The 20,921-nt window shown below is 36.6% G+C and overlaps 1 protein-coding gene across 8 annotated transcripts in view; it reads left to right on the top strand.

The window, feature by feature from the left end:
* Nucleotides 1–20,921, top strand: part of ARID4B (AT-rich interaction domain 4B) — a 147,034-nt gene that overhangs the window by 79,536 nt on the left and 46,577 nt on the right. For all 8 annotated transcript variants that reach the window (XM_004777743.3, XM_004777744.3, XM_045087269.1 and 5 more), the window contains exons 8-16: nt 2,869–3,007; nt 8,733–8,812; nt 10,397–10,473; nt 11,726–11,880; nt 14,986–15,058; nt 17,166–17,260; nt 18,154–18,251; nt 19,320–19,563; nt 19,869–20,044. In XM_004777743.3, coding sequence (XP_004777800.1) covers nt 2,869–3,007; nt 8,733–8,812; nt 10,397–10,473; nt 11,726–11,880; nt 14,986–15,058; nt 17,166–17,260; nt 18,154–18,251; nt 19,320–19,563; nt 19,869–20,044 — 1,137 coding nt within the window. The remainder of the gene's footprint in view (nt 1–2,868; nt 3,008–8,732; nt 8,813–10,396; nt 10,474–11,725; nt 11,881–14,985; nt 15,059–17,165; nt 17,261–18,153; nt 18,252–19,319; nt 19,564–19,868; nt 20,045–20,921) is intronic.

The following is a 20,921-nucleotide window of genomic DNA, read 5'->3' as shown; positions in this document are numbered from 1 at the left end:
CAAAGTGGGGCTTGATCCCAGGACCCCAGCATCATGACCTAGCTGAAGGAAGATGTTTAACTGACTGAGCTAACCTTAAATAAAATAGTTTTGATGCTCATTTATTTCAGTTCACTAGTTTATTGAGTGTCTTGGGTAAATTAATTCCTGGCTAAGAGTCTTAGGTATAGATAGTTGTATGGTTTATATTGGTTGTGTACATTATACTGCTTGTATACATTTTATGATTTTAGGAAAAATAAAATTAGAAATAGTAGAAAGAAAGAAATCTATTCAGTTCATTTATTTACTCAACAAATATTTATTGAATATCTATGCTTGTGCCAAGCACTGTTCAGGTATTTGGGATATATCAGTGAATAAAAGGCATTGATAAAATCTCTGCCCTTAGAGTTTATATTCTCGCATATATAGGAGATAGATGATAAAGAAAATACATAAGAAAGAACTAAGTAGATTATATTAGTACGATGGATTTGTAAATGCTGTGGGTAAAGAATAAAAGTGAGGAGAGATTGGGGCAAATTTGAATAAGAGGGTCAGGGTCACCTAATTGAAATGACAGTTGAAAAGATACTTAGAGGAGTTCAGGGGTTTCCTGATGTTGAGGAGTAGAGCGTTCCAAGTTGTTTGACTGTAAAGGGGAGTAGAGAAATGAGGTGGCAGTAGCTGGTGGGGAAGGTGAGGTCAGGAGATTTTTTTTTTTTAAAGATTTTATTTATTTGACAGAGAGAGATCACAAGTAGGTAGAGAGGCAGGCAGAGAGAGAGAGAGGGGAGGAAGCAGGCTCCCCACCGAGCAGAGAGCCCAACTCGGGGCTCAATCCCAGGACCTTGGGATCATGACCTGAGCCAAAGGCAGAGGCTTAACCCACTGAACCACCCAGGTGCCCCAGGGGATTCTTTTTTTAAGTGGGAGAAATAATAGCATATAAATAACAGTATGCTGAGGGGGCTCAATGTAGTAGAGGCAGAAAAATTGATACAGGAGAGAGAAATGAGTACTCTTGAAACAAAATCTTGCAGTGGGGGTCAGGAAATCTAGTCCATAAATGGGCGCTGGTTTTAGAGTAGAACTTGAACATTTAATATGAAAGGTGAATAGGTGTTCTATGTAGGCAGTCACTTTTTTTTTATATGTCACTTTCTGATGTCTGAAGTCTTCACACTTGTTTAAGTCTTAAGAAAGAAATGAGAATTTTTAGAAAGATGCAGATGACTTTATGAGGCAAATAAAGCGCAGTTTTCTCTGTTTTACAGATTTAATATATGTTTTCCATGATATTCGGACTTTCTGTCTTGCTAATGATAATGACATAAAGAGTGTCCCTTAAGTCCTAGCTGAATAAGTTTTTTATGACTGCTTTGAAAAAGCAGTAATTACGGTTTTAAGGTTGGTTGTCTTCTACAGTCATTAGAAAGTGAAGAGATAAAAGTCATTGCCCTTGAAAAACACTTCTAATCAATTAGAGCTCAGACTTGGGAGGTCTGTCATTATTATCCCAAACTGTGCGCCTATTTTTAAGGTTTTATGCTTTGCTAATATGAAGGCGTATTGGTTTTCCCTGCCTTCTACTTACTTCCTATGTCCCTACTTAACACTGCTTTAAGTGCCATTTGAAAGAATACTAGTTCTCAGCAGCAAACTTGAAAAATTGGCTTTGTTTTTAACAGGGACAATTTTTAAGTCACTTGATCACTGAAATCAGAGTGGTATTTCCCATATCATTCCAAAATGTTTAGTATTATTATAGTAGTTTTTGCTTTCTTTATAATTTTGCTGAAATATTTAAAGGAGTGACATGTTGCCATCTCCTTGGAAAGGCATCAAGACAAATTTTTAGAGTATATTAGATTGTCCCAGTCAACCAAATAGTTAAATTATGTTTAAGGTTTTTAAAAATAATCCATCAGTTTACACTTTTTCTCAGTGAACTTGGTCATTACCAACTATTTCAAAAATGTTTTCATCCCCGTAGGTAATTAATACTAACCATTCTTCTATTTTATTTTGTAAAAAAAAGAACCTATATTGCAGTCTCTTCATTTCTTGTGTCTTCACTTACTATGGGTGTTTTGAGCACTCAGTTGTTAGAATCCTTCTTTTCTTTAACACTGGTTGTGGGCTTTCTTGGAACCAGATTCAGAGTAGAATTTTTGTTTGTTTTATGGGGCTTTTTTTTTCCTTTTTAAAAAGTTTTACTTTTTGGTATACTTTTGTCTAACAAGTGGATGGTTTTCGATAATTTATTTTTCTGCTGACAGTGAACTTCTTTTTAATTTATTAGTTTAATATACAGTGGAAACTGAAAGGAATTTCTAATATAATACAAAGTAACAGTATTGTACATTTTATCAGTGTCTAGTTTGTGTATATTTGATATTAAGGATAGCATTGGTGATCTCTTATCAGATTGTCTTCTCTCCCCATCCCAAGCCCCCAATAAATAAAGGTCTTTCTTCCCCTTTTTAAAATTAGCTTTGTATTGGGAGTATAAAATTACTAAATTTAGAACTTCTTTAATCTCAGAGTTGGACCTGATACATTTTAGTGTAGTACTGGGATGTTTTGTCTTGGGCTTTTTGAGGGTTTGGGGACCAGTGTTACTCTGTTCTGTTCTTCCCCCTTAACCTTTTAAAGTAGCACTAAATAAATCTGAAGGATGTCTAGGAAAATGATATGCTTTCTTCTAATGATGATCCTTTTTGTTATTCTTTAGGAATTTAGAAAACTTGAAAAATTTAAATTTGCTGTTCTGTAGGTTTTAGAAAATGGGATAAGATTTGTAGAATACCTTTATTTATCAGTGAGGCATGCTCATTCTTTGTGGAGATAAATGGAAATATCTGATTTTTTTTCTTTCCCTAGACCGGAGGAAGAGTCTTCTTCATCCTCCAGTGATGAAGATGAGGATGATAGGAAACAGATTGATGAACTGCTAGGAAAAGTTGTGTGTGTAGATTACGCTAGTTTGGATAAAAAGAAAGCACTATGGTTTCCCGCATTGGTGAGTAACTTCTGTATAAAAGAGTTTAATTTTCAACTAGTTAGGTTCATGAAAAAAACAACTGATAATCTTACTAGTGGTTTTCATAGGTACAGCGTAGGGAAATGGTACTAGCATCATTTAGTTTACACAAAGATTACTTTCAAAATTGTCCTTGAGTACCAAGAACTCTTAAAGTCATCCAAGAAAGGCAAAATTACAGTAATTTTAAAGGGTAGGCGTGCGGGAGTTCATTATACTGCTCTATTTTGGGTAGAAGATTCATAATGCAAACTTTTAAAACTCCTAAATTCATCATACGAAAGACTGTAGAAGAGGAGAATCTTTTTCTGCTGTTATTTGCAAATGATTCCTGTTTATCATTCTTTTCAGTGAATGTGATTTGTATTCTTTATCCTGACTGCTTATCAGCTCACTGTTTTGCACAAAGTAATTGCCCAATAATTATAAGAGCAAATACATGGTAGCTCTTATAATTAAAACTTCTGTTATAGGGGCACCTGGGTGGCTCAGTAGGTTAAAGCCTCTGCCTTCGGCTCGGGTCATGATTCCAGCATCCTGGGATTGAGCCCCACGTCAGGCTCTCTGCTCTGCAGGGAGCCTGCTTTCTCCTCTCTCTCTGCCTGCCTCTTTGCCTACTTGTTATCTCTGTCAAATAAATAAATAAAATATTTAAAAACAAACGAACAAAACTTCTGTTATATCTTAAAATTAAAACTCAAGAGGGCAATTATTTGTTTTAATAAATGTAGATACCTAATGATACCTTCGTACCTCTGCATATATCCATCTATCAATCCTAATAGTTATTGGATGCCTACCATCTGCAAGGATTGTGTTAAGACCTTTACAAGGACTACGAGGCAGGTAATATTATTTATCCTCACTTAGAAATTAGGAGACTGAGTATTGGAAAGTATTAGAAAGACTGAGTATTAAGTAACTTGGTTAAAACTTAAGTATTAGGGTATATGATCATTTCTTTTTTCCCAAAGCACTAAGATTCTTTATAAGAATTTCTTTTGCAACATGTTTTTAAAACCAGTTTTGTGTATCTTTTTCTAAAATAACAGGAATATTAATTTTTTTAATTTAATGTTAATATATTCAGTATTAAGATTCTCTCACCCATAGTTTCTAAATAATTTCCACGATGATGAGAAAAATATTTAAGGATTTATGATGTTGAATTGTCAGTAATTAGTGTAGGAACCATCACAGTATTATTTAAAGAATCTTATAATTATTCATATATGTAATCCTCCCCCCGAAATTGGATAGTGGATGAATAATTTTTATCAACTAGAATGTAAAATTGTGTTGTGGATCAAACAGTCTTGACATAGTCACATAAATAGTATTTGGGATTCAATTTTTAAAATTTGTTTTTGTAAATTTTGCAAAAATTTTGCAATTTTCCTTGTGTTAGGAAGTAGCCCCCATGTGTTGAGCACCTGCCATGGCCAGGTACTATGTGAAGCTGGTTCATATAAATAGTCTCATTGAATCCTAACTGAGACTGAAAAAATAAGGGGAATTTACCCTATTTTTTTTTTTTTTAAAGATTTTATTTATGTATTTGACAGAGATCACAAGTAGGCGGGGGGGGGCAGGCTCCCTGCTGAGCAGAGAGGCCAATGCGGGACTCGATCCCAGGACCCCAAGATCATGACCTGAGCCGAAGGCAGCGGCTTAACCCACTGAGCCACCCAGGTGCCCGTATTTACCCTATTTTAACAGGAGGAAGTCTTAGCTTCCATGATTCATGCAGTCTTCTTTTCATTTTCCTTTACTGTTTCTCCTCTAACCAACCATTAAATGTTGTTGTGCAAGGTGCAGAATACATTACTCTGTATTCTTTTTAGGGTGATCTCATCCCCTTTTATAGTATCGGTTGCAGAGTTATCAGATAAGAATGCCTTAGGGACCAAGACAGTCACACACATGGGTGAACAGGATGAAGCATGGATTATTGTTCCTGAGGCGGAATGGAAAGCGAACCCATTTGCACACTACTACCAGCGCTGGCCAAAGCTACCATATGTGTAGTTTTTGAAACGCATAAGAGAGTGAGTCCTTCAATAGCTCAGTTGGTAGAGTGGAGGACTGCAAAACCCATGAGAAAAAAAGAAAAAGGTAGATTTTGTTCACAGTTTTAGACCCAAGTTTAAGCCCCTGATACTTAGGCTATTGAGTCCCAAGTTTATATCTTACAGTTCATACTTCCATTCTGACCTCTGGACTTGGGTATCTATTCATTTTCTCCATTTGGATGTCCTTCAGCCATCTCAAAACATAATAGGTTTAAAACTAAACATATTATCTCCTCCCTCCTTTCCAAACTTGGCCCTCCTCCAGTGTTTCCTCTCACAGCGAATGACGACGTCATTTGCACAAGGCAGAAGCCTGAGCGTCCTCTGCTCAGTCAGCCCTTCACTTCCCTAATTGCCTCTGATAATCTCTTTCCTTTAATACGCCATTGCCACCGCTCTCCATCCGAGTCGCCCCCTCTCTCCCCGGGGGGGGGGGTTTGTGGTGGCTTCACCTCATTCAACTCCTGCCCTTATCTAGCCCATTTTCAAGTAATTTTTCATTCTATTTTATTTGTTCTATTCTATTTTATTCTTTTGTTAAAGTTCTATTTCTTTAAGTAATCTCTACCCCCCCATGTGGGGCTTGAGTTCAAGACCCCAAGATAAAGGGTGATATGCTCTTCTGACTGAGCCAGCCACGCACCCCCAAAGTAATTTTTATTTATTTCATTTCTTCCAAGTATTTTTATTTTATTCTTTTTAAAGACTTTATTTTTATTTATTTATTTGAGAAAGAGGGTATGAGAGAGAGAGCGAGAGTATTAGAGGGGAGAGGTCAGAGGGAGAAGCAGGCTCTCCGCTGAGCAGGGAGCCCAATGCGGGACTGGATCCTGGGATTCCCAAGATCATGACCTGAGCCGAAGGCAGACTCTTAACTGACTGAGCCACCCAGGCACCCCTTTCAAAGTAATTTTTTTTTTTAAAGATTTTATTTATTTATTTGACAGAGAGAGATCACAAGTAGGCAGAGAGGCAGGCAGAGAGAGGAGGAAGCAGGCTCCCTGCTGAGCAGAGAGCCTGATGTGGGACTCGATCCCAGGACCCTGAGATCATGACCCGAGCCGAAGGCAGAGGCTTAACCCACTGAGCCACCCAGGTGCCCCCCTTAAAGTAATTTTTAAGAGGCAAATCTGTTACAACATTTTCCTGCTTCAGGGTCTTTCCTTAAAGATTTTAGATTTTATCCTAAGAGTTAATATGTCCTAAAATGTTGGAAAAATCTGAACCCTTCTTATCTCCCTTATCAGTCCAAGCAGAAAGTTAGCCACACTGACCTCCTTTTGCTCTCTGGGATAGGTTCCAGTACTTACTGTCTCTGGACCTTCACATTATTTGTTTCCACTGCTTGCCGTAAGCCCCTTATACTATACACACGTGAATCCACGTACTTCCTTTGTCAGGCCAGTTCCCACTCAGTCTTGAAAACGGAGCTTAGGGACGCCTGGGTGGCTCAGTTGGTTGGACGACTGCCTTCGGCTCAGGTCATGATCCTGGAGTCCCGCATCGGACTCCCAGCTGCATGGGGAGTCTGCTTCTCTCTCTGACCTTCTCCTCGTTCATGCTCTCTCTCACTGTCTCTCTCTCAAGTAAATAAATAAAATCTTTAAAAAAAAAAAAGAAAAAACGGAGCTTAAATGTTGTGTCTTCAAGAAAGTGGTCCCTGCTTACTTAGATAAGGACTTCATGCAGTAGCAGTTAAATACACGTGCTCTTACTTGTTTAGTGCTGTCTTCCTGAATGTAGTGTGCAAGCTCCACGTGGGGATGAGTCTTGGTCTCTTGTTCTCTGGCATCTAGTACAGTAGCTCGAGGTGGCAGTCAGTACCTATAGAGTGACAAGATGAGTATATGAGCAAATGCTAAGTATTTACTTCAGGACTTTATTTGAAATGACAGGGAAATTTACCTTGATGCTAATAATGTATAAAAGACTTTGATCAAGGAGTTCATTCAGAAGGCCACCCGCATTTATTTATTTATTTATTTATGTATTTATTTATTTATTTTAAAAGATCTTATTTATTTATCAGAGAGAGAGAGGGGGAGAGAGCGACTACAGGCAGACAGAATGGCAGGCAGAGGCAGAGGGAGAAGCAGGCTCCCGGCTGAGCAAGGAGCCTGATGTGGGACTCGATCCCAGGATGCTGGGATCATGACCTGAGCCGAAGGCAGCTGCTTAACCAACTGAGCCACCCAGGCGTCCGGGCCATCAGCATTTAAAGAATGCCTAGTACAATGCAGTTGCAGTTACGGAAAATGTTAACCAACTCCTTAAAGACCAGATAGAACAAACCTATTTCTAGCTGCTTTCTGACCTGTGGTGAGAGTACGTGCCTTTATGTATCATTGTGTCATCTCAGAGCCATAAGCCCATCCCTAAGACAAACCTGTCATACTTTCTTAGCTTGTTTTTCATTTAGAAATATAACTATTCTGTTAACTTGTTCTTGATATGCATAGTGGGCTGTCTTGGAATTAGAATGCTAAAAATTCTTAGATATCTTGCAGCAGCCTTTGGGAAGACCGGCTTTAACCTCACTTTATTTATTTTATTTTTTATTTTTTTTTAAGATTTTATTTCTTTATTTGACAGAGATCACAAGCAGGCAGAGAGGCAGACAGAGAAAGCGGAGTTGGGGAGGGAAACAGACTCCCTGCAGAGCGGAAAGCCCCATGCAGGGCTCTATCCCAGGACCCTGAGATCATGACCTGAGCTGAAGGCAGAGGCCCAACCCACTAAGCCACCCAGGCGCCCTTAATCTCACTTTAAATAGCAGCTGAGGTGGCTCCAGCTAAGTCCTCCCTTGGGTAAAGATCAGTCCCACACAGCCTCCATGTCTTTTTAAAAATGTTTACTTTTTAGAGTGGGTGGTATTATGAAGAAATTTTTGTGCCTGTTATATATATTTAAATGTAAGTAGTAAGTAGAACCTCATCTCTTCTTTTTTAAGATCGAGACTGCTCTGGTTGAGCATCTGATACTGGCTCTCGTTTTGGTTCCCACAATTCTCCTAGCCGTGGCGCACATTCTCTGTGAAGGCTTAGCCTTTACCTCCGGTCCGGCCCAGACCTCACTTTCATGCCAGCGTCCTCTTTCTGACTAGAACTTGGTCCACAGCATCAGTCTAGGCATGGCCTTGCTTCTGCTTCCGACACAAGCCTGTGTCAAAAACAATGTGGGGAATCTAGAGAGCTGGAGGGATAGAGGATGTACATTTAAAATTACTTGTGTATATTCCCACATGCTTGTAGCTGTTTACCCTACAAACTGAAATAAGTTTTCAAACTTTGAGCTGAAATTGTTATTTATTTATTTATTTATTTATTTTTTATTTTTATTTTTTTTTTAAGATTTTATTTATTTATCAGAGAGAGAGAGGGGGAGAGAGTGAGCACAGGCAGACAGAATGGCAGGCAGAGGCAGAGGGAGAAGCAGGCTCCCTGCTGAGCAAGGAGCCCGATGCGGGACTCGATCCCAGGACGCTGGGATCACGACCTGAGCCGAAGGCAGCTGCTTAACCAACTGAGCCACCGAGGCGTCCCTGAAATTGTTTTTTGAAAGGATTTACATAGTTGATACATAAATATCTAAATGTGCTCTTAGTTCTAATAGTTTCACACTTTTTTTTAAAGGTGGTCTGTCCAGATTGTAGTGATGAAATTGCTGTGAAAAAAGACAATATTCTTGTTCGATCTTTCAAAGATGGCAAATTGTAAGTATGATTCACTAGAGGTGAAAAATATGCTGTTTTTCCAAGTTGGGATGGTAAATGATAAATTAGTTATTTCTAATGCTTTCGCTTTTACTTTTCACCATACAGAATGTTTTGAAGTATGATCATTTTTCACATTAGCATTTAAGTGGTCTTACAAGTCTGCTTTCCTTGTTCATTTTTTTTTTTTAAATCCCAGAGTTAACCTAGTTTGTCAATATTTGCCTACATAGTAACTGGTGATGTGTTGAGGCAAATTTAAATATATCTACTGTATCTAATACTTGATTGCTATCTATGAAATCTACTTTAACAAGACTGAGGTAATCAGAAATTTGAAAACTGAAATTGAATACTGGTTTGATAATACTAAGAAATTATTATTGGGGCGCCTGGGTGGCTCAGTGGGTTAAGCCGCTGCCTTTGGCTCAGGTCATGATCTCAGGGTCATGGGATTGAGTCCCACATCAGGCTCTCTGCTCAGCAGGGAGCCTGCTTCTCTTCCTCTCTCTCTGCCTGCCTCTCCGTCTACTTGTGATTTCTCTCTGTCAAATAAATAAATAAAAATCTTAAAAAAAAAAAAGAAATTATTATTAATTTTTAAATGTGTAGTATTGGTGGTATGATTTTTAAAAAGAATTTTCTTTTAAAGCTTCATAATAAAGTATATTATAAATCAAATTAAATAATATCTGGGATTTGCTGTAAAATAATCAGATGGGGTGGGAGGGGAAGTAGGTAAGGATGTAAATGAAACTAGTAACTATGAGTTCATGATTATTGTAGTTGGATAATAGATATGTAGTGAATGATATAACAGTTCATTGCACTGTTCTATCTCCGTTTTTATGTTTTTGAAATTTTTAAAACAAAAAGTTAAAAAAATAAGCAGGTTGAAAAATGTATTTGGAGTAGTGCTCAGGCTTTTGTAGATTGATAATAAGCCAAATGCAGAAGAGCTGAATGATGGAGAACAATGATTTATTATTGTAAAATAGGAGGTAGATGTGATAGATATGATAGAAACTCTCCCAGTTGCTTGGTTCGGACATCCTCCCTATGGCTAGGGAGTTCCATGAAGGATCTTAAATTATATATTAGAAGTTTGCTTTTGAGCCTAGACTCCAATTTAAAAACAATTATTAAAAGAACATTTACATTATAAATATGTACATTTTCTTCCAGTCTTAAATTTAGTAATCTCTTGTGATCATCCCAAGACAATGGCAAATTCTTACTATTTGACTTCTTTTTTATTGGATTGATCCTGCGATCCAGGTATTTTCATTTGTTATTTTGGGTAGCAGGATTGATATTTTCATTATTGCATTAGGCAGGAGGGACTCTGATATTTGAGAATACCTTGTAAAACATCTCAAGGAGGGGTCATTCTGCAGATGATACATATTTTAACATCCTGTCCAGCATTTTGTTTGGGAATTGCAACACTGTGCAGTCACTTTCATTGTAAATATTAATGTTTCCATATTTTCAGTATCTTTTCTGTGGTGTGTGATTGACCTCTTAATCTCTGTTGTATTTTTGTGTCTTTCTTTTTCTTCAAAATTAAAACAAATAATGTAGTACTTCAGTGCCGAGAAAGGACGTCCATGAAATTACTAGTGACACTGCACCAAAGCCTGATGCTATTTTAAAACAAGGTAAGGATAATCTTGGGATAATTTATGGTTAATTTAAAAACCGCTAAAATGTTTTTGAAGATCAAACTTTCTTTTGCTCTTTATAAAGTACATATTTTTGAAGTTCTGTCTTTGAAGTTCTGTTTGGTTCTATATGAATTACACTTTTGTAAATCTGTGTGTCTTCTGCTATTACAGGGCTGCTTTTTCATCTTTAGCATATAATCGGGGCAGTAATCTAGGAGTGGGAAGAAACTAGATCATCAGCCAATTACTATAGATTTGCTTTTGCCTAGTAAATAAAATATTAGTTCCCGAGGATTATAGAAACAGGAATCAAAAGTAATTTTGATTTGGCACTTCTCATAGTATAACAATAATAGTTTATAGAGGAATATGCCATAATTGCCTTTCTTACTTGATTTTTGGCATTGTAGAACTTTCTTATTGCCCAGGTTCATTAAATCTGATAAGATGCTACGTAGACTAGTTAAAAATCAAGAATTTGTGGCTTAGAGTTCTTGTCCACATATTGTAAAAGAAAAATAATTGTGTCTTGCTAATTTTGGTTTCAGCTAATTATTGATATAATTTTAATTCAGGTTTTACTAGGAATGAAGATAACGTATCTATAGTACATTTTCAGCTATTGTATGTTCCTTACAGTGGCTTTGTGCTTGGTATATAATGCTGTTTAATAATCATTTATTGGACCAATGATTAGAAATTTACCTATTTTTTTAAACCTTTAAAAAAGATTTTATTTATTCACTTGACAGAGAGAGAGAGAGATCACAGGTAGGCAGAGCAGCAGGCGGGGGTCTGGGGGGAAGCAGGCTCCCTGCTGAGCAAAAAGCCTAATGTGGGGCTCCATTCCAGGACCCCGAGATCATGACCTGAGCTGAAGGCAGAGGCTTAACCCACTGAGACAACCAGGCGCCCCAAAAAGTTTACCTATCTTAAAGTTGTTTTTACTAGGCATGTTTAATTTTTGTTTAAAAGAAGGAAACTGCTCTTTTCCTTTGTATTTGTTTGAACCTAAGTCACCCTCCGGTAACAGTAGTTTGCCATCTATAAATTGGGTGCCTGATGCTTAGGACTGCTGGGTTTTAAATGAGTCACTAAAGTGCACAGTGCCTGGCCCACAGCCAACACATGATAAATGTCTGCGGTATTAGCACAGTGGTTAATTTTTTTATCTTTTTTAACGTTGTTAGACAAATCAGTTTGTCTTAATTTCTCCAGTTCACACAATTTTTGGTCCTCTCTGCAGCCTTTGATCAGGCCCTTGAGTTTCATAAAAGTAGAACTATTCCTGCTAATTGGAAGACTGAACTGAAGGAAGATAGTTCTAGCAGTGAGGCCGAGGAAGAGGAGGAGGAGGAAGATGACGAAAAGGAAAAGGAGGATAATAGCAGTGAAGAAGAGGTAAGGACAAACAGTCGATGTCTTATGAAATGAAGAGAAACAGTTGGGTTTCCTCTCTGAGTTGGGATTTGGCACAAAGTCATCAATCACTTCAATGTTTTTAGTATTAGAAATATTTCATAATAAAAATATGCTTGTGCTATCCATCATAACCAAGTAGTTTGCTTGCTTATTTAAAATAGAAGTATGGTCTTGGCAAATTAGAAATAGTAAGTTATTTCAGTAACCTCAGAAATGTTTGTTAACCTTGCCATGCTTTTGGTTTATCAGCTAATAAGGGAAATACCCACCTAATATGGCAGAGTGCTACTTTCACATGCTTTTCATCGTCCTGTGGACCCTCTCACCTCCTACTGTGTGTTCATCTGCATATTTTATTGAAGTACCTAGAGAAGTATAAAATATATCATCCATCTAGTATTATTAAAAGATTAATCAGCAAAAAGGATTAATATCTCTTTGATTCAGAGGATCTTAAATTATATCTAATGTAAATGGGTGGATAGTTCTAATTAGATCATAAATAAGGCATTTGTGAATTTGTATGGGTCAAGGAGATGAAGTTTTAGATTTTACTGTAAATGGTACTTTAGGTCTAGCAATGATAAGTACCAACAAAAGATGTCCATGATATTACTGGTGATACTGCACCGCTGTACTTATTAATATTCTGTTGAATGACTGCCTAAAAGTTACTGGTGAATGGTACAGATAGTGAAGTCTGTATCTTTGATCATTAAGGGAACTGGACTGAATGTTTTCAGGAAACTAATAATTTAATGTCAATATATAATATTTTAGGTAAGTTATTCTGCCATCTAACTGTAATAAACAACTGTTGTTGAAATAGGATTGTTTTAGACTTTGTGTTTTATGACATAGTGCTTTATGATGACAGTGTGTAGTGTAGGAGTTTCTCAGCTTCAGTCTCCCCACTGCATTCTCTTTAAAATGCCGAAATTGGGCACCTGGGTGGTTCAGTGGGTTAGGCCTCTGCCTTCGGCTCAGGTTATGAACCCAGGGTCCTGGGATCGAGCCCCACGTTGGGCTCTCTGCTCAGCGGGGAGCCTGCTTCCTCTTGTCTCTCTGCCTACCTGTGATCTCTCCCTCTGTCAAATAGATAAATAAAATCTTAAAAAAAAGAATTTTTTTTAAAATGCCAAAATGAACAAGCTTAAAATCTCCCGAAGGGTTCTTTTCACCCAGAAGTCAAGCTTCACTTACAGAACCTCTCTCACAGTCTGGCCCCACCTTCATACCACTTCTCTTGGGATACCTTGCTACTTTGAACTTGATGCTATAGCCATATTAAATTAAATACCTTGTTTCTACTCAGCCTGTACACATACCAGTACCTCTGCCTACACTGCTCTTCCCTGTTCTCCCCCACTTAGCCTGGCAAACTCCTGTTCAGTTTTCGGAACCCTATTCACATGTCGCCTCTATAAAGGGAAGCCTTCTGTGAAGCATCACCTCCCTCAACTGAGGAAAGTCAATCGCTCTTATTTGCTGGTCTAACCTGATGTTGTTCCTTGTGCTTGTTTTTGTTATTTATATCCCTTCTCCCACCCACACACGTATCACCTGTTTTCTCCCCTATACGCTCCTCAAGGGTAAAAGACCCTGTGTTTCTCGAGAGTGTCTGTCAGAATGTATAACATGTAAATAAATGAGAGTCAATAAATACTAGTTACTGCGATTTTCGTTGCTTTGATTTGTGTTTTATAAATGTTTTTGTAAAAGCAAATATGATTTCTAGTTTAAACATTTTAAGTTAAATATAAACTTCACTGAAAGATTTTTGTGACAGGAATACATTTGGCAGTTTATGAAAGTCAAATATTGTATCGGGGGCATTTAAGATAATATCTAGAAAGTTAGATTCCCTTAGATTTTTATCTGATTACTTTACCAAAGCCTAGCTTCTGTGGCCCATGTTTAAATTGAGAAGTGCAGTTTTTTTTAATGAACAAATTAATAATTGTCATTTATTTTTCTCTGTTCAACCAGCAGACCTAAAAGTTTATTAACATGGATTTTGTTTCTGGTTTTTATCTTGCCTGCCTTTGCTTTGCTAGCTTTTAGAAGAAAAGGGTAAATGTCAAAACATGGCATTAGACACGTAATTTCTTAAAAATTAAAATGATAGATTTATTTAGACTATCCGTTGAAAAGTATGCTCTTAAGTTTTACCATCAAAGATGCATTTGTTTCAGTCAGAGTAACTGTAACCCCAGGTGTGGATTTTGAATCACTTTCTCTGCAGTTATTCCTGATCATGTTCTCTAATGATCATGTTCTCCATCGCTTATTATTTTTCTTTTATTTGATTCAGCACCTAGCATAGTGCCTACACTTACTGGTGCTCATTAAGTGGTTTGTTGATTGGATGATAGTCACTGAATTGATGAGTTCCTCCATCTCACCTACTACCCTGCTCCTTGCAGGTTGCTTCAGGACCAGCTCCCTACTGCCACAGCCCCTGGCCACAGCAGCAAGAAGCTAGTCCCTCCCTTGTAATTGATAAATCGGGGAACTATTTTATTACTTGAAGATTTCCCTAAGTCTGAATCTTCAGGTATTGTAGATCAAGTTTGTTCCCCACTTTACTGATTTTATAAGCTTGAAGTGCTATACAGTGGGGCTGTATACAGTGAAGGATACTTGTGTTACAGCTAAGGGGACCCACGCCTGTATAGTTCTGGAGGAGCAGCAGGAGTCAGTTTTGATGTTAAACCCTGACCCGACTTAATATAAGCGAGAGTAGGTCTTCTTGAGCCTGTGGCCCTGATTTAAAGAATAGATATCTGATACGGTAAAAAGCTCATGAGCCATCTTGCTAAGTCTCACTTATATGAGAATTTACATTTGGAATTGTCACTGTTGAGACTCCTTTTAGGACATATTCCTTTGGAAAGCATAGAATGTCTAGACTTGCCTGGTTTTGAATAGCTTAGTGTTAAGAAATAACTTTTACTTGGTTAAAAAAAAAAAAAGCCTTTGAAACATTTTGGTAAATATTAGTCTCTGCTGTTGGTAGGAAATCTTGTATTATTAAACTGCTTCCTTGAGAAAAATAATATTTTCTTCTGTGACTAAAATTAGGAAGAAATAGAACCATTTCCAGAAGAAAGGGAGAACTTTCTTCAGCAGTTATACAAATTTATGGAGGATAGAGGTAAGTTTTTTTAAATTCATGGTTAATGTTATAATGTATTATATAGGTAATTAATACTTTAAGAATTCTGTTTCTTAAGCTCCATGTCATGATCTCATGAGTCAGGTCATGGCTCTTTTCTTGATTAGCAGCATCACCAGCACCTAGTGTAATATCTGTCATACAGTAAATGGAATGAAGACTTTGATAGTATTTTGATGCATATTATGGCCATGGACCCATATGGCCTGAATTCTGTCCTGGCTATCTGGCCTGCCATCCATGGATCCCCAAAGAACGAGCAGTTGCATAATGGGAATCATAGCACCATTTTATTTGTACCTACATAGGTGCTTTTAGTTAAAAGCCTCCCTCTCCAGAATCACTGTTTGGTATAATTAGGATCTGTCTGTATGTGTACATGTGAGTGAGAGAGGGAGGGAGAGAGAGAGACATCATAGTCTAAGATGGACAACAAGTCTTGTGAGCCAGCCACACAGAACTAAGCAGAGAATTAAATTATCTACAGAGTTAGATGTAGAGAAAGGTTACAGAGTCTCAAGGTAAGCCTTGGTTTAGCTGTTTGAATCTGCCTAATGTTGTTAAGGAAATTCAAGGATTGAGGGAAAATGGTGTGGGTGCTAATCTTTAATTTCCGGTTGTGACCTAGTCCGCTAGTCACCATGCCCCTGTTACTCTGCTGCTTTTCTGCTGTTTAGAATATAATGTCTCCTTTCCTGGGAAATGCTAGAAAGGGAAGTGAGGAGAAGCAGAAAACTTTTTTAGCTTGAGGAGGACAAAATGAATAGTATTTAGAAATGCCACCGTATTCTGGGAATTAATTTTCTTGTAGGAGGGAAATTAATGTTTTTTAAAATCCTCATTTGTATTGCTGATAAGTAGAAGTTGACTGTCTTTTGCTCTCATAAGTGATAATGGCCACTATAATGCAGGTATCTTTTTATTATTTGATAGGAAATGTCTTTGCTTTCATGTTATTTCCTTGTGTGAAAGGAGGCTTGGCCTAAGAATGTAAGCAATTTCCTAGGCTTTTGTATAAGATAAATAAAAAAGTGAAGAAAATTTTAAAAGTTAATATTAGAAAGAGTGATAAAATATGACCATCCATGTCATAGGCTGTTTTGAAAGGGCCACAGTTATGTCTCCATCCCATTATTTCCTCTACCACTTTTTTTTTTTTAAAAGGTTTTATTTATTTATTTATTTGACAGAGTGAGATCACAAGTAGACAGACAGGCAGGCAGAGAGAGAGAGGAAAGCAGGCTCCCTGCTGAGCAGAGAGCCTGACACGGGACTCGATCCCAGGATCCTGAGATCATGACCTGAGCCGAAGGCAGCGGCTTAACCCACTGAGCCACCCAGGTGCCCCTCCTCTACCACTTTCTAATGGTTTGGTAGTTTTAGTGTCCTTGCCTTGCATGGTCCACATTAGAAAGAAACAAAACTAAGTGGCTCCATCAACTGAGTGTCCAACTCCTGGTTTCAGCTCAAGTCATGATCTCATGAGTCATGAGATCCAGCCCCATGTTGGGCTCTGCACTCAGCGGGGAGAGTGCCTCTCTCCCTCTGCCTCTGAACCCCCTCATCCCGTTCACTCTCTCTCTCTCTCTCTCTCAAATAAATAAATAAATAAATATCTTTAGAAAGAAACAAAATTATATAGTTTCATCCTGGAATCATTGTTTAGACTAGGAACCAATTAATAACATACAAAGAAAGTATCATGAAAATCACCCTCATTGTGAAACTGTTGCCTGTTAATGATCTTATCCCTTTCTTCAGTTCTAACAAACCTTGTTTCCTTGATTTAAAAAAATTTTGTTTCGTTGGTATTTTATTTTGGTTTATTGACTATTTATTCTTTTGCTCATCAAGGAAATGAAAATGGAATATAATCATATAAGGTTTCCAAAATCGGGTTTGAGAAAATTTTTAAAATGAAATGGGCTTAAGTAGTAGACATCATATTTTGATTAAGGGATTTGTTTTTTCATATATACACTTTGCACTACATGTATTCAGATATTCAGTGGTCATACCTGAATCTTGTTAATTTTAAATAAAAAATGTAACATGGTTGTAATATATTTTGTATTTTCTTTAATAGGCACACCTATTAACAAACGACCCGTACTTGGATATCGAAATTTGAATCTTTTTAAGTTATTCAGACTTGTACACAAGCTTGGAGGATTTGATAATGTAAGTATTACAGTTAGAAATGAAACATATTTTTCATACAACATGTTTTCTTGTCTAAAAATTGCTTAAAATTATATACTAATAAAAACTTAAGAGTAGAAGGAAAAGAAAATGGGAAGCACAGGTTAGAACCAGGTAGCTTCCTTAGACCAAATTTAAATTTAATTAAAGATTCTTTCAAATGAGCTTTCTGATTTATTGTTAAGTTTGTCAAACTTTAATAAACCACCTGTGTATGTCTGAGTCACAACACAGCCATATTGGTAGAAGTTCGTTCTCTTTCTCTTTTCCACTAGACTGTAAGGTCCTTGAGAGTTAATATTCTTTATATCCTTAATCTCTTCCATTCTGTCTGATGCACACATACACACACACACATACATACACACGTGTATATGTAGAAACATGAAGAAAAAAATCTTCATTGAACCAAAGAATTTATCTTAAGGTTGCCATGATGTATGATGTCCCTTCAATTAAGATTATTCTGGGGGAAAAAAGGATTTTGTATAATAAAATGTATTAAGTTCCTTAGAACTGCTTTGATTTATTAAGCTTATAGGTTTTATGGGAACTAATACTTAAAGAATTTTATCTGTAGTTCTTCATTACAAATTTTGACTTAAAAACCTGAATATTTTCTTATGTACTATGTCAGGGCTAATTTAAAAATGAAATGGCCCAATATGTCAACATTTGTAATTCTGAGATTTATTAGAATACTAAAACTTTAAAACAATGTTGTAAACCAAGTTTTTCATTTAGAATTTATTAAGTTATTTTCATTCCTTTGAGACCAGAGCCAATACATGTAAACATATATATGCTTCATTAATAAAAATTTTATTACATTCCAACCTTTTAATTTGGGAGTTTTCATTTTCCTTTGTTAGATTGAAAGTGGAGCTGTTTGGAAACAAGTCTACCAAGATCTTGGAATCCCTGTCTTAAATTCAGCTGCAGGATACAACGTTAAATGTGCTTATAAAAAGTAAGTCTGTGCTCTCTTAATCTCACAAAACAAACTGAGGGTTGCTGGGGGAGGGGGGAGGGAGAGGGTGGTTGGGTTATGAACATTGGGGAAGGTATGTGCTATGGTGAGTGCTGTGATATGTTAATAAAAAATAAAAAATAAAAGTTAGTGTACTTAATAAACCTACATTCAATACTTTACCTAGAAAGCAGGTTAGAATTTACTGTATAACTGAGACTAAATATTTCTTCTAAGAAGCGATCAGAAATTTTTACTAGACTGATCACTCTATAATAGCATTTTCTACAATGTATTCTATGAATACTACATCTATGAGATATTCTGTGAAGAAAGTTTTTGTGGCCAAGTAAATTTGGAAAGTACTATGTAGAGGTTAAAATGCCAGAGTGTTAAAAAGTTGAGGGTTGAATCCTGGTTCTGCCAGTTACTAGCTTTTGTGCCTCTACAACCATTTCTTTGTTCTCCTAAGCTTTAGTTTCCTCTTTGGTAAGATGGGATGTTAGTCCTTGCCTCGTTGGACTACTCTGATGATGACATGAGATTTCACGTGAATTCAGAGGCCTAGTGAATGGCATGCAGGAGTGCTCAACAGATAGATACTGATACCTTTAATAACTACTGTTGTTACACTTACTATCCTTAATATTCTGCCTTTTCACTTTTAGTGTAGGTTTTTTCTTTAAGATTTATTTATTTGAGAGAGAGGGAGAGGGCTGGGCAGAGGGAGAGGAAGAGTCTTAGGAAGACTGCACTGAGCAGGGAGGCCAACACGGGGCTCTATCTCAGGACCCTGAGACCAAGACCTGAGCCAAAACCAAGAGTCGGATGCTCAGTTGACGGCACTACCCAGGCACTCCAGTGTAGTTTTTTTAGTGACTTTTTTCCTTCGAAAAATGTTTCTCTTTGGGTTAAAGAGATTGGGAAGAACAGAACTAGAATAAACAAGAATAATAATATGGCTCAGTATCTGAGGACTTAAAAGAAATGAACACATTTTAAAAACTGTAACTCTACAGCAGTATTTTGAAACGTTTTCCCAAATATAATTTCTCTTCATGTTTCCAGATACTTATATGGTTTTGAGGAGTACTGTAGGTCGGCCAATATTGAATTTCAGATGGCATTGCCAGAGAAAGTTGTTAACAAGCCATGTAAGGAGTGTGAAAATGTAAAAGAAATAAAAGTTAAGGAAGAAATTGAACCAGAAATCAAAGAAATAAAGATTGAAGAGGAGGAGAATATAATACCAAAAGAAGAAAAACCTACTGATGATGATATTGAAAGAAAGGAAAATATTAAACCCTCTCTGGTAAATCAGATACTGTTAATGGTGCTGTGCCTTCTTTGGTACATTTTCTACCTTGTCTATAAGTTTTCATAGCTAATTTATCATGAAATGTTGTATTTTATTTTTTTTATTAAGTGCTATTTTTATATTTAAAATTAGCTGTTATTTTTGCTTAGTGTTTTAGGAATGGCAGGAGTTTTTTAAAATTACTACTATCTTTCTCAATATTAGTATTGGTTGGTACCTTCTTTTGCTAACAATTAGAGCATGAAATGAGGGTGACAGTTTATACTTTTGTTGGTTTAGTTCCTCTGATCTTTTTCTAGGGAAGTAAAAAGAATTTATTAGACTCTATACCTACACAGTCTGATCAGGAAAAAGAAGTTAATATGAAAAAAACAGAAGAAAATGAAAATCTGGAGAATAAAGATGAGGAGACAACTGGGGTAGATGAATCCCTCAGCATAAAGGTAGAAGCTGAAGAAGAAAAAGCAAAATCTGGGTAAGAAATTTGTTTTTGGTTAAGATGCATTTTGGCTGAATGAATTCTGATTTGCTCTTTATTTTTGTATCTGTATGTTTGAATCTAAATTTGACAAAATACAGGATTTTTGAGTGGTTTGCATTTATTATGTGAGTACCATTTGCCTCCTTCAGAGACCCTGCTAATGTGACTTTGTAGCAAAAGGTCATATTTTTGATCCATTCTTCTTGCTCTCATCATGGAAATATATGAAATTTTGAGCTAGAGAAAAAGTACTTCTTACTACATTAAGCTCTGCTGAATAACCAGATAATATAAATTTGGGAAGATGGCTTTCTGTTATGTTTTGTAGATGGAATGTTGGCTCTAGATTTTAAGAGTTGTACTAATTCCTTAAGCAAAAAATAAGAATGGAAAAGTGGTAATAATTAGTTTCAAAAGGCCAGAAATTGTTATATTGTGTTTAATGTGTCAGTAGCAATTATTTGTTTTGGTCAGTTTGGAATGATGAACTTACTTATTTAGCAATGTAATTTTATGCACTGCCAGTGGACCCTTGGATTTTTGTAGGTGATTTTTGGGATCTGGTCTTTATTTCTGAGGTATAAACAACCTAGACATCTCCATTGTTAATGGCCGATTTAAATAAGTACAACCAAATGTTTTTGATCATTTTAGTATTTTTCTGAAATTTGGCCACAGCATGCAGAGAAGCAGGGAAGGGAAGCAAAATAAGCTTCCTTAATATAGTGAGAGGTGTTTGTTTAGTATACTTTGTTATATATTTTTGTGTACAAATGTGTATATCAAGTACTCCTTTCTGTTATTGGAGATTATCTCCGCTGTTAAGAAACTTAGTAAGTACCTAGCTTTTTGCCTAAAATCTCTTGATCAT

Source organism: Mustela putorius, unplaced genomic scaffold (assembly GCF_011764305.1).
Source record: "Mustela putorius furo isolate JIRA1106 unplaced genomic scaffold, ASM1176430v1.1 tig00001075_pilon_pilon_pilon, whole genome shotgun sequence".
Taxonomy (NCBI): domain Eukaryota; kingdom Metazoa; phylum Chordata; class Mammalia; order Carnivora; family Mustelidae; genus Mustela; species Mustela putorius.
Note: the sequence above shows the minus strand (reverse complement) of the source record. Positions and strands in the feature narration are given on the sequence as shown.